This window comes from Elephantulus edwardii, unplaced genomic scaffold, assembly GCF_000299155.1.
Source record: "Elephantulus edwardii isolate Elephantulus edwardi_28Jun2011 unplaced genomic scaffold, EleEdw1.0 scaffold00296, whole genome shotgun sequence".
NCBI lineage: Eukaryota > Metazoa > Chordata > Mammalia > Macroscelidea > Macroscelididae > Elephantulus > Elephantulus edwardii.
The window spans coordinates 405,264-417,661 of NW_006400046.1; the positions used below are offsets into that span (position 1 = coordinate 405,264).

At 56.1% G+C, this 12,398-nt stretch overlaps 2 protein-coding genes across 2 annotated transcripts in view; one reads left to right on the top strand and one right to left on the bottom strand.

Annotated features, from left to right (window-relative positions):
• Nucleotides 1-799: 799 nt before the first annotated feature.
• PTGER1 (prostaglandin E receptor 1 (subtype EP1), 42kDa) lies at nucleotides 800-2,612 on the top strand. The gene is made up of 2 exons (XM_006900767.1): nucleotides 800-1,757; nucleotides 2,346-2,612. The coding sequence occupies exons 1-2, from the start codon at nucleotides 810-812 to the stop codon at nucleotides 2,610-2,612; spliced, it is 1,215 nt and encodes a 404-aa protein (XP_006900829.1). The 5' UTR covers nucleotides 800-809.
• A 970-nt stretch (nucleotides 2,613-3,582) lies between these two features.
• The window catches only part of PKN1 (protein kinase N1), a 26,310-nt gene continuing 17,494 nt past the window's right edge, over nucleotides 3,583-12,398 (bottom strand). The window contains exons 9-21 of the mRNA XM_006900812.1: nucleotides 9,416-9,527; nucleotides 9,193-9,334; nucleotides 9,012-9,105; nucleotides 7,173-7,252; nucleotides 7,023-7,098; nucleotides 6,844-6,935; nucleotides 5,777-5,953; nucleotides 5,430-5,492; nucleotides 5,242-5,318; nucleotides 4,882-5,024; nucleotides 4,550-4,657; nucleotides 4,373-4,453; nucleotides 3,583-3,819 (exon numbers count right to left, since the gene is read on the bottom strand). Of these exons, the coding sequence (XP_006900874.1) occupies nucleotides 3,583-3,819; nucleotides 4,373-4,453; nucleotides 4,550-4,657; nucleotides 4,882-5,024; nucleotides 5,242-5,318; nucleotides 5,430-5,492; nucleotides 5,777-5,953; nucleotides 6,844-6,935; nucleotides 7,023-7,098; nucleotides 7,173-7,252; nucleotides 9,012-9,105; nucleotides 9,193-9,334; nucleotides 9,416-9,527 (1,482 nt within the window). The remainder of the gene's footprint in view (nucleotides 3,820-4,372; nucleotides 4,454-4,549; nucleotides 4,658-4,881; nucleotides 5,025-5,241; nucleotides 5,319-5,429; nucleotides 5,493-5,776; nucleotides 5,954-6,843; nucleotides 6,936-7,022; nucleotides 7,099-7,172; nucleotides 7,253-9,011; nucleotides 9,106-9,192; nucleotides 9,335-9,415; nucleotides 9,528-12,398) is intronic.

Here is a 12,398-nt window from a genome sequence, read left to right on the forward strand (position 1 = left end):
TTGGGGAGAGGGATCTGGTCAGAGACACAGATGGGGCAGACACGATCATGGGGAACAGGCATGGTCTTGGGGAGAGGGATCTGCTCAGAGACACAGATGGGACACACATGGTCATGGGGAACAGGGGCATGGCCTTGGGGAGAGGAATCTGGTCAGAGACAGAGATGGGGGTCGGGATAGGTGTACCAGAGGGGGCAGACACTGGGTCATGGGGGCGGCTGAGATGGGGCTGTGGTGGGGAGAGGTGGCTGAGGGGACAGACACTGGGTCATGAAGGAGACTGAGATGGGGCTGTGGTGGGGAGAGGTGTGCCAGAGGGGGCAGACACTGTCATGGGGGAGAGACAAATCTGTAGGGGTGATGCGCCCATGGTGACAGGCTGTATGTAGGCTTTGAGGATGGAACTGAAGATGATTAGTGAAGATCAGAGATGGGAGTGGTGAGAGTTGAGTGATCAATTGAATGGGTCCCTAGAGTCAGAAATGGGTCTTTGGCATTAGGCAGAGATAGGAGACCAGGCTATGTCTGTGGTAAAGACGTGTGTGTGTGTGTGGGGGGGGGCATCTGCACCAGGAGCTGAGTGGACAGAGCAAGGGGATAGTGGAGGGCAAAGAAGAGATGGGGAGAGGAGGAGAAGGGCGTAGGCAATGAGGATCACTGAGCATTCCCATGGGCAGGGGGGTCAGCGCAAGAATGCCATAGAGCCAAATGGGTGCCGGCCCTGACACTGGCCGGAACTCTGTGGGTTCCCACCCCTTTCCCGCGTTACCTTGCCCTCCTTTCCTCTCCCTAGCCCCCTGGCACCTGACATGGGCCCCTGTGGGCCCTTCAACCTGAGCCTTGTCAGCCAGGCGACCACGTGCGATGCGCCCGGGGCTCCCAATGCATCAGCGGCGCCGCCTTCAGGCCGTCCCGGGGCGTCCCCAGCGCTGCCCATCTTCTCCATGACGCTGGGCGCTGTGTCCAACTTGCTGGCCTTGGCACTGCTGGCACAGGCAGCGGGCCGCCTGCGGCGTCGGCGTTCAGCCGCCATCTTCCTGCTGTTCGTCGCCAGCCTGCTGGCCACCGACCTGGCGGGCCACGTAATCCCGGGCGCGCTGGTGCTGCGCCTGTACACGGCCGGGCGGGCACCCACCGGCGGCGCCTGCCACTTCTTGGGAGGCTGCATGGTCTTCTTCGGCCTGTGCCCACTGCTGCTGGGCTGCGGCATGGCCGTGGAGCGCTGCGTGGGGGTCACGCGGCCGCTGCTGCACGCGGCTCGCGTCTCCACGGGCCGCGCGCGCCTTGCCCTTGCTGTGCTGGCTGCCGTGGCCTTGGCCGTGGCGCTGCTGCCGCTGGCGCGCGTGGGCAGCTACGAGCTGCAGTATCCCGGCACCTGGTGCTTCATCGGCCTGGGCCCGGCGGGCGGCTGGCGGCAGGCGCTGCTCGCCGGCCTCTTTGCGGGTCTCGGCCTGGCCGCGCTCTTGGCCGCGCTCGTGTGCAACACGCTCAGCGGCCTGGCCCTGCTGCGCGCCCGCTGGCGCCGCCGCCGCTCTCGACGGCGTTCTCCCGCCTCAGGCCCGGATGGCCGGCGTGGCCGACGCCGCTGGGGAGCGCGCTCCGCGTCAGCCTCATCGGCCTCGTCCCTCGCCTCCGCCGCCTCCTCCAGCTCCCCGGGTGGCGGCTCGACGCGCAGAGCCCGTGCTCACGACGTGGAGATGGTGGGCCAGCTCGTGGGCATCATGATGGTGTCATGCATCTGCTGGAGCCCGCTGCTGGTGAGGGGCGAGCGCCCCTCGAGCCACCCTGCTCCCGATTAGCTGGCCCTTTCCCAGCCTCCACCTTCCTGGACACGTGGGTCTCTCCTCCCGGGAGAGCCTGCCCTTCCTCCCAACCCTCTTACCATTCTTCCCTAGGGTCCGTTAGTGGCACCCAGCGCCCCTTCAGGGATCGCCCCGCTGGGCCTGGCTCTGTACACCTTGTCGAGTCTGCCTTTGCGCTCTCCCCAATTGCCTCCTTTTCCAGATAATTGGTTTCCCACTTTCCAGATGCACCTTCCGCCCTACCCTTCTGGGGATTCCATTCGGAAAACATGGGGCTTCTTTTTCTTACCCAGTTTATAACAACCCTGAGGTCATCCTTTTTCACCTCTTTTGCGCAGGTTCCCTCACATACACCCCTATTTTTACCTAGACACCTGCTCCTCATAGCCCTTTCACTACCCAACCTGCTAGCCACACCCCTCTTCTCCTAATAGCCCGCATCCTTCCTCACTCCCCCTTCCCCTCCCAGTTCCTTCCCCGCCCCTCATGTCAGCTTCTCCCCTCCCAGATCCTTCCCCGCCCCTTATGTCAGCTTCTCCGCAGGTGTTGGTGGTGCTAGCCATCGGGGGCTGGGGGCCCAGCTCTTTGCAGCGGCCGCTGTTTCTGGCTGTGCGTCTCGCCTCCTGGAACCAGATCCTGGACCCCTGGGTGTACATCCTGCTGCGCCAGGCCGTGCTGCGCCAGCTGCTTCGCCTCCTGCCCCCGAGAGCCAGCACTAAGGGGAGCCAAGTGGGGCTGGGCTTGACCAGGAGCACATGGGAGATCAGCTCGCTGCGCAGCTCCCGGCACAGTGGCCTTGGCCACTTCTAGGTCCATCCCGAGTTCCTGGCCAGGCACGTGGCACAGAATCATCAATGAATAAAGCCACTCTGAGGACGAGCCCAACGCTGTCTTGTGCGATCTGCAGTACTGACTGCAGCCTCACAGCGGCGGCAGAGAGCGTCGCTGGTGCGCACGTAGTTCCGGTAATAGCCACACGGGGGCGCAGACACTTGGTCTTCAAGAGGCGGGTGCAGAGCCAGCAGCGCATGCGCTTGCGCATACCGCCGCTTCTCAGGGGCACAGGCTCCTAGGACCTCGAGCTGAAGCCCCAGCAGATTGTCCCTGTTCTTCCCAGCATGGACTCTCTGCCATTCCGCTCATCCCATTCCTGAGTTCCCCGAACAAGGACCCAGACCTTTACCATAAAGCCTTACCCCAGCCCCGACTCTGCAAAATCCCCCAGCACAGCCCCCAGGTCCTTGCTACTGCTGTCTGCCCTTCCAGGATCCCTGCACTCTAGTAGTTGTTATGTGCCGTCGAGTCGTTTGCGACTCATAGCGACCCTATATACAACAGCCCTAAACCCTGCTCTATCCTGTGCCAATCGAATTTCCTCTGACACACCCATCCCGATTACTCCAGTCACTGAATCAATCCACCTCATAGAGGGTCTTCCTCTCCTGCGCTGTCACTCTACTCTACCCAGCATGATGTCCCTCTCCAAAGACCTGTCTCTCCTTGCAACATGTCCAAAGTATGTCAGACGAAGCCCCAGAATCTTTGCCTCCAAGGAGTAGCCTGGTTTAACCCTCTCTAGGATGAATCTGTTTGTTCTAGTGGCCCCTAAAATTGTCCCGCTCTCTGGGACAAGAGAGCCTCCTCCACGCCCTGCCACCCGCTGAGTAACTTCGTCCCCAAATCTCCCCTGTTCTGTGCACTAACCAACCCACACCCACATGCACAAGACGAGATGCAGTTGCACGAATGGGGTGAATCCGAAAGGCCTTTTTAAAAACTACTAAAGAGCTCGGTGGGGGAGCGGAGGGGAGGGCTTGGCAGCCCCCGCCACAAAGTCGAAGTCCCGGAAGGCTGCCTGCTCCGTGGCCGTGAGGGGCCGAGCGTCCCGGGGTGGGCTCAGCGTGGGCGCCTCCCCGGTGAACTCCTCGTCGAAGTTGCTGACATCCGTGCGGCCCGCGAGCGTGGGCACGAAGGGCGGTGGCAGGCGCCGGGCCAGCAGGGCATCCCAGCCCAGTGTCTGTGGGGCATAGGCAGGGGTCAGCAGGCTGCGGGGCCAGACCCCAGGAGGGGCCAACCCGCCAGCCCTTCCAGCCCTTCGTCTTGGGTCCAGCAAGAGTCACAGAATAGAGGGGAAAATAAGAATACAGGAGTTGGAAGCTCAGGGAATTCATATGGGGAGTGGCTAGTAGGGGAACCCTGAGCTCACACACAGCAGTGCTTGGCCAGACTGGGGCAATGGAGAAGGGTCAGCTGGGGTGGGGCTGGCCAACACCACCTCGTAGAAAGGGGTAGAGATGTCAAAACCAGGTGCAATGTTTGAAAGATGGCCTGTAGGGAGCACTGCCAGGCAACTGAGTGGGACTATTCAACCAGGATCTTCTAAGGATGGCTGGGCCCTGGTGGGTTAACCAGGTTCTTGGGAGATGGCTAGGCTGTACCAGAGGTGACCAGATTCTTGCAGGGGTGACAGGTTCTTAGGGGGATGGCTGGGCCCTAGGAGCATGCCCAGATTCCTTGGGGCAATGACCAGAGCCGGGGGGAAGTGGCTGGGCCCCCAGGAGGCATCTCACCCTGAAGAAGGGCTGTTTTTTCACATCCTCAGCATCCCTCTCACTCGACCCCAGCCTCCGCTCTGGATTCCGTCGCAGCAGCTGGGGGAGAGCACTGTGTGTCAGACTGTCCCTTCCGGGGCCCCAGGTTCCTTCCCCGGGTCCCCAGGGGCTTCTCTCACGCTACAGGGTCCTCACCCTTCTCATGATGCCAATGGCTTCAGCAGACAGGAAGCGGGGGTAGCGAACTTCATCGTTGACGATGCTGTCGAAAACCTCCTCCTCATCGTCCCCTGGGAACGGGGACTGGGGAAAGGGGGGGCTAGGTGAGCAGGCCACCTCCTGTGGCCCCACCTGAGCCCTCTGCACTTTACATGCTGCCAGTGGACACGGAGGTGGTAAGTACCCCCATTTTACGGAAGTCGAACCTGATGCCAGAGAGTGAAGTCACTTGCCCCCCCTAGACACAGAAGGATTCCACCTCAGTGTGGCCCAAGGAGTGCACAGGGCTGGGGAGGCAGGGACCTCACCTCTCCAACCAGCATCTCGTAGAGCAGCACGCCCAGCCCCCACCAGTCCACGGCCCGAGTGTACGATGTGTCTGTCAGCACCTCAGGCGCCAGGAACTCGGGGGTCCCACAAAATGTGCTGGTCCGGTCCCCATAGCCCATCCCTGGGGGTAGCAGAATCACTCAGTAAGGTTATGTAGGGGTGTTGCCTCTAGCTCACCTTGGGGTGACGGTGGCGGGGGGGGGGGCATTCCAGACAGGCAGCCCAGCCAAGGCGGGGACAAGCCCAACCTGGAGGGAAGCCCTAACAACCAGTCCCTGGAGTCCATGCCCTGAGGGACAGGACAGGTCCTGCCCACCCAACTTTCCACTGCCCCTCACCCTCCTTGCAGAGGCCAAAGTCTGCGATCTTGACATAGCCCTCTGTGTCCAGGAGCAAATTGTCCAACTTCAGGTCCCTGGGGGAGGAGGGGATTGGACAATGTGAAAGGCTGACGGTGGCTGGGTCTTGCTCAAAGCCAGAGGGTCCCCAGTTGTCAGAGATGGGGAAGGCACACGCACACATATACCTGTAAACGATCTTGTGTTCATGGAGAAACTGCAGTCCCAGCACCACACAGGCGGAATAGAAACTGCACAGAGAGTCTGGTATGAGGGGCAGAGCCCGCCCCCTCGCCGGCTCCCCCATCCTCAAAGAGCCCCCAGCCCTCAACTCCAGGAGCCGAGAGAGCTAGGGAAATGGAACGGTAGGAAGAGGGGCAGGGGAGTGTCTCAAGGCTTCTCATTCCAAAGCATCAGGGATATTGGGGGGCGGGGGGGAGGAAGAGCCAGGCACAGGGGCAAGCAGAGGGGTATAGGGCAGGACTTGGAGGGGCAAGCCATGCCTCAGGGGCGCAGACGGGGTGGCGGGGCTCACATGGCGCGGGGCTCTGAGAACACGTCACTGTGGATGTGCAGCATCAGGTCCCCGCCGGCCGAGTACTCCATCACGAAGCACACGTGCTCCGGCGTCTGGAAACAGCCAAACAGGTTCACCAGGAACGGGTGCCCCGCCCTGGTCACGGCCGCCAAGATCCGCTTCTCACACATAAGGCTGGCGGGGGAGAGGGTGGGGTTTTGAGGCCATAGGTGCCCCCACATCCAACCCCGGGGTGGGGGCCCTTACTCAAAAGATCTTTGTAGAGGGCCTCCTGCTGGCCAGGCCTGGTTCTATGTTGGTTTTTAACTTTGTTTTGCTGGGTGGTCTTGAGCAAGTAGGTTAACATCTCTGATACTTGGCAGTTTGTCTGTTTAACAGGACACACGGATTCTCTCCCTGATCTTGACAACAGCACCCCACCACCACCCCCCGGACATCTCTGGGATCTTCCAGAAAGGAAGTACAAGGCCCAGGCTAATCAGAGTATCCCATCCACCCCAGGCAAGGGCCGTTGGAGGGATGGGCAGTGCATGCTAACGAAACTCTATCCTAGTGGGGAGGAATGACCAGAGCTGGTGGGACGGACCTGAAGTTACTGGTTGGAGGACATTTGTGCTCCCACAAGAGAACTGACTGCAAGCTAAGCCCACACACCAGAAAGCAGAACTGAGACAGGCCCTCTGGCACCTGCATACAGCCATGTCTGAAGGCAGTGCACCCCTGAATCTTTTCAATCCAGATCAACAAATTCCTTTCTGCATAAGCCTGTACTGGAGTCTTCATTAAGAAAAGGATATCAAGAGGACTGGGGATCATTTCAGTGCTTCTACCAGGAACTTACAGGGGAAAGCCCTCTACAGAGACCTTTAGATGCAAAATTAGTTACTGAATGTCAAGTACATGGTTGATGGGCTGTAAGAGTTGCTAGTATGTGATATACTAGCTTAGTAAGGGCAGGTAACCATCGAGTCGTTTCCCCAGCATCTCCAACTAGAGACACTGTTGTTTCCATCCTCCAGAAGAGAAAACCAAGGTTTCCAGAGGACCGGGACAGGGCCGCCTACCTCTCCACCTCGTCTCGGGCCACAATGTCCCCTTTCTTCAAAGCCTTAATGGCAAAAAGCTCCCCACTGGGCCGGAATTCGGAGAGCAGCACCTGGAAGCACGGAGGGCATGGGTGGGCTCTGGGCACAGCCTGGGGTCTGGACCCCCAACCTCCGCCTCTCCTCACCCCTCATCTCACCTTCCCAAAGTGACCCCGGCCCAGCACTGCCAGGAACTTGAAATCCTCGAGGGTCAGGGGTGACTTCCTCAGAGGGCTGTGGAGAGAGGACACTGGTGGGGACAGGGAGGTGGGTGAGGGAGGTGGGGAGGGGTAGGGGAGGGGCATCACCTGCACAAGGCAGGGCCTGGGGTCTCCTGGGTCTCCGAAGGCATCTCAGGAGTTGGGGGCAGTTCTTGGATCTGTGAACTCTGCAGAGCAGGAGGGAAGAGATCAGAGTAAGCAGAGTCAGCGGTGCCCCCAAACCAGAGTGGCCCCCAAAGCTCTGTATGATCTGCTTGCCACCTCTTTGCCCTCCTATCTCCTCATACCGGCCCCACTTCACCTGAAGCCACACAGTTCCCGTCCTGTGTCCCAAATGCACCGAGCACGGTTCTACCTCAGGGCATTTGCACAGCTGCGTGGCGCAGCCCCACCCCCATGCTCTTCAGGCCTCCTCCACACAAGGGCACTTTTGTGGGAGTTCAGCTGACCACCTTGCTAAAGCACCACCCCCTACTCCCTTCCTGTTTCATTTTCTCCACTGCACACTTGACCTCCCAAGTCTCTTTTCCATTTCCCTCCTGACTTCCTTTATTGGTATTACAGCCAATCCCCGTCCTGACCCTCTGCTGTCGGGTCAACTCTGCCTGCCAGCAATCTTACAGGACAGAGAAGAAGTGCCCCACTGGCTTCCCTGGCCTGTCAGTCTCTGAGAGCGGACTGTCACATCTTTCTCTGGAGGAGTGGCTGGTGAGTTTGAACTGCCAGCATTGAGGTTAGAAGGTCAACAATTAAGCCACTGTGCCAATAAGGCTCGCACAACAACTTAATTTTTTATACCCCATGTGTATATAGCTGAGAAGAATCAAAATAGCTTTTTAAAGGCATTTGGATACAGTTAGTGAACCGTGGAAAGGAACAAGTTCTTACATGCCATGAAACCTCTTCTACGTGTACGACATACGTAACCCTCCCCTAGAGCGGGGCCAGCAAACCCCGTCCCAGGGCCAGATTCACTCACTGGGTGTTGAATGGCCTTTGCATTAAGAATGCAGAAAGCATTAGAAAACACTTAGAAATAAGTGTTTAAACATTAGAAAACAATCACAAAGGAAGAACATACAAAAATTATAAGTAATCCAAAGGCGAGTGTTTGTCAAAGCAATGGAATTTCTGGAAAGTACAGTCAATGTGTTCAAGAGGACAGAGGTCTGAGTCTATTCAGGGTGCCCTGGAAGAAAGGCCTGGAAATCGACTTCCAAGGGAAAACCAGCCACTGTCAGCTCTACGGAGCACAGTTCGACTGGGACACACAGGAGGCTGGCACCAGCCGGAACCCATCGGCAGCAACCGGCATTTCAGTTTTACCGCAATCAGCCTTGTTTGGTTGTGTGTCTGTGGCTCTTTCTGTGCAAAAACAGAGCCGATGGTTGTACTAAGATCGTCTGGCCCACAGACTCAGCAATATTGACTATCTGGCCCTTTACGGAAAACATGTTTCCATCTCAGCCTAAATCAAGACACAGAACAGTCCAGCACCCCAGGGGCGCCCTAGTGGCCCCCCCCTGTCAATAGCCCCTCCCAGAGGTCACCACTACCTTGATGCTTGTCATCAACATGAGAAGTTTTTGTTTGTTTGTTTGTGTTGTGTGTGTGTGTACCGTTAAATCGTTAAATCGGACCTGACTGGTATAGGAGGAGATTGCCCCTCCTTCTCCAGCAGAGCATCTGGTGGATTTGAACCACATCAACATAAGCTTTAAACACACTTATTCAGCTATGTCCTGAGGCACCCAGAGGTGGCAATGCAAGTCCCAGGGCCACCTATTTTTGGTCCAGGTTCTGCCAGAGATATGCTGTGTGACCTGGCGAAGTTCCTAGCAGTCTCTGGCCTTTGAGTTGGGAAGAAGGCCTGAAGCTGGACCATCCCGCCCCAGCTGGTGCCCAAGACGAGGGGGTAACACTCACCAGGCTTGATGGGCTGGAAGGAGGCTCCAGCGGGCTCTTCTGGGGAGAGCTGTCTGAGGTGGCTCCAAGGTTCAGTTTCTCTACAGAGATGTCACTGCTGCAGAGAGAAGGGGAATGTCTGGGATTCAATATCCTGGGAAGTAATGACGGGCAGCCGGGACCCCGGGGCCCTCCTTCTTACCCTGTGGGCCGGGCCTCCGATCCTGGTGAAGGTCCAGGGCTGAAGGTGCCCGTGGCCGTGGCATTGGGGATGAATCTCCGGAGCAGCCTCACCCACGTGGCCACATCAATGTTCATCTGTCTGGCGCGCTGGAATGCCTTCCCTGGGGGGGATGGGGCAGGGGTCCTGTCACATCATTCTCCGAGCCGTTGCCCAGGACCCCCGTCCTGGTCCACACCCTCACCTTGCTGCTTCGAGAAGATTTTCTTCTGCCTCCGGAGTCGGGGGATCCTTTCAATGACAGGATTCCGGAATTTGACCTGGGCATACGGGATGTGAGGGTTCATCACCTTCATCTGAGCAGCTTGAGGAAGAAGTTCTCAGGCAGACAGACAGGTGTTGTGTACCCAAAGACTTAGGAGAGGGGTCTTGCTTATGGTGGTATCTATCCAATCTCAAGAACACCACGAGGCATTACTAAGGAGTCATAAACCTAAATCAACCCAGTCTTAAAAAAATCAAACAACATATTTCAACAGTCAGACATGCTGCCAACGGCCTCTTTTAAAGTGCTAAAGAGCAAGGATATCACTTTAAAGACTAAGGTGCACCTGCCTCAAGCTACATTATTTCAATTGCTTCTTATCCATCTGGAAGTTGAGACTATGACTAAGGAAGACTGGAGAATTGATGCCTTGGTGAGCTCTGGTGGCCTAGTGGCAAGAAGCTGCACTGCAATCCCAGAGGTGCGAGGTTCAAATCCACTAGATGCTCTGCTGGAGAAGGAGGGACAATTCCCTCCTGTACCAGTCAGATCTGATTTGAAAGTACACACACAAAATTATAAAATTTTAAAAAAGGAAGAAGAAGAATTGATGCATTTGAATTGTGGTGTCCGCAAAGAATACAGAACGTATCATGGACCACCAAAAGAACCAACAAATCTATCCTGGAAGAAATGCAGACGGAATTACTCCTTTAAGGCAAGGACAATGAGACATCAGCTCACATATTTTGGCACATTTATCAGAAGGGCTTGGTCCCTGGAGAAGGACATCATGCTTGGCAAATATGAAGGGTATAAAAAAAAAATAAGAAAAGAAAGAAAGAAAAAGGAAACTCAGGAAGATGGACTGACACGGGCTGCAGCAATGGGCCTGACCACAGCAGAACAGCTGGTGGGTCTGACAGCAGTTGCGCAGTGAGTTGGAACAAACTCAAGAGACCCTAACAACAAACCTCACCCACTGCCCAGCATGCAGCTGCCCGAGGTGTCACCTTGGACAGGCAAGAAGCAACCTGGGAGGGGTCCGATGTATCAAGACTGGCACCACAGTCTCGCCAGTAGGTCCGACAGTATCTAGCGCAGGGATGCAGCAAGTGTGATCCCCAAGCAGTGGGGCCAGCTTTCTCACCTGGGACTGTGTCAACAACACACATTCTCCACCTGCACCTCACCTAGAACGTGGGAGGTGCTTGGTGATCCTGGAAATCTGTTTCAGTAAGTGCCCCCCCAAGTGCTGCTGGTGTGCCCCTACATTTGGAAAACACTTGTTGTTGTGTGTTGTCGAGTCAGAACTGACTCCTGTGGTGAGTTTTCAGAGGCTGTAAATTGCACGAGAGGAGACTGCTCATCCTTCTCAGGCGGAGTCCCTGGTAGATTCAAACCGTGTACCTCTGGGATTACAGCACAGGATCCTACCACGAAGCCACCTGAGCTTCAATGGAAGACAGTTTCATTCTCCCAACTCAAATGTGCCTTCCGCTGTTGCTCTTAGGTGTCACCAAATCAACTATGGCTCACGGCGACCCTGTGAACAGATCTGGACCTTGCCCTGTGCCCCACCATCCTCTCCATTCCTTTGAGAGTTGCCAAAATCCAGCCTTCACCTGCCACAGTTAACAACTGTGCTAAGTAAAACTTCAGTTTCCCACTGAACTGCTGTTGGCAGTTGTGGGTGCCATTAAATCACCTCCAACTCCCAGCAGCCCTATGAACACAGAACAATAAAACCCCCTTGAGCTCATGGCTGCAGCCACTGCGTCAGTCCACTCGTTGAGGGGCTTCCTGCTCCCCCCTGACTCTATTTTTCCAAGCGTCCAGGCTTCCTCCGTGAACTGGCTCTTCCCGGTAACTTGTTTAAAGTCGGTAAGACCACGTCTCGCCATCCCCACTTTTCAGAAGCACTCTGGCTGTACTTCCGAGAGAGCCCTGGCAGTCTGCAGTATATTGGATATTCTTCACCGATGCCATAATTCAAATGCAGCAATTCTTCAGTCTTCCTTATTCCTTGCCCAGGAAATTTAAAGGACTGTATAAAGTGAAATTATATTAATGACCTCACTGCATACAGGGGAGGCATAAAGCAAAAAGAGAGACTACAGAAGTACATCTTACGGGCCAGCGGGAATGCTTCAGACTCTGTCCCCTGGGCCACTTCCTTCCATTCCCTGCTTGGTTTTGGATCACCTCCCCAGCGGAAGAACAATTTCTCTGCCTCACCATGTGAAGTAAGTTGCTCTAAGTGCCTTTCTTTCGGTGGTCCTCAATTACGGGGTCGGGCAAGAAGGTTTGCACAGGGATAAGGGAAATGGGAGATAAAGAAAATGCAGCAAATTGGAAGCATTTTCTGGAACTGACTGAGGGAGGCAGTTCCATTCCTTCTCTGTGCCTGTTTCCTTCTATCAAACATGTCCAGTCACTGTCCCTAGTTCATTAGGTTGTGGGGAGAAGGAACAAGTTCATGTCTGTTAGGCACTTGGAACAAGTCTGGCTCACGCTACCAAGGGTCAGCTGACATTATTATTAATTATTATGAACACTATTATTTGGTCTTCAACCTGGGGACACCTGGCAATGGCCGGAGGCCTCTCATGTCTGTTACAACCAGAGAGAGAAGGATGATTCTGCCATCTAATGGGAGCAGGACAGGGATGCTGTTAAACATCCCACGATGGAAGGATGGGCCCCGCCCCAGAGAATGCACCCCAAAGGTCCACAGCGCAACCACTGAGATGTTTTGATTCAGACCTCAGCCTACCACCACTCCAGTTCTGGAGCCATGTCACGGATGTGAGGGGGCACATGGACTTTTCTATCAAGATACAGAGATCAACTGAAAAAGTATCTTCCTCTTCTAGAGAACGAGGGGAGGTTCAAATCCACCAGGTGCTCTGCTAGAGAAGGAGGGGCAATCTCCTCCTCTACCAGTCAGATCCAATTTGAC

Coding starts and splice junctions, on each gene's coding strand:
- PTGER1 (XM_006900767.1), top strand. CDS start 810: ATGGGCCCCTGTGGGCCCTTCAACCTGAGCCTTGTCAGCCAGGCGACC. Junction 1,758..2,345: donor TCTGCTGGAGCCCGCTGCTG/GTGAGGGGCGAG, acceptor GCTTCTCCGCAG/GTGTTGGTGGTGCTAGCCAT.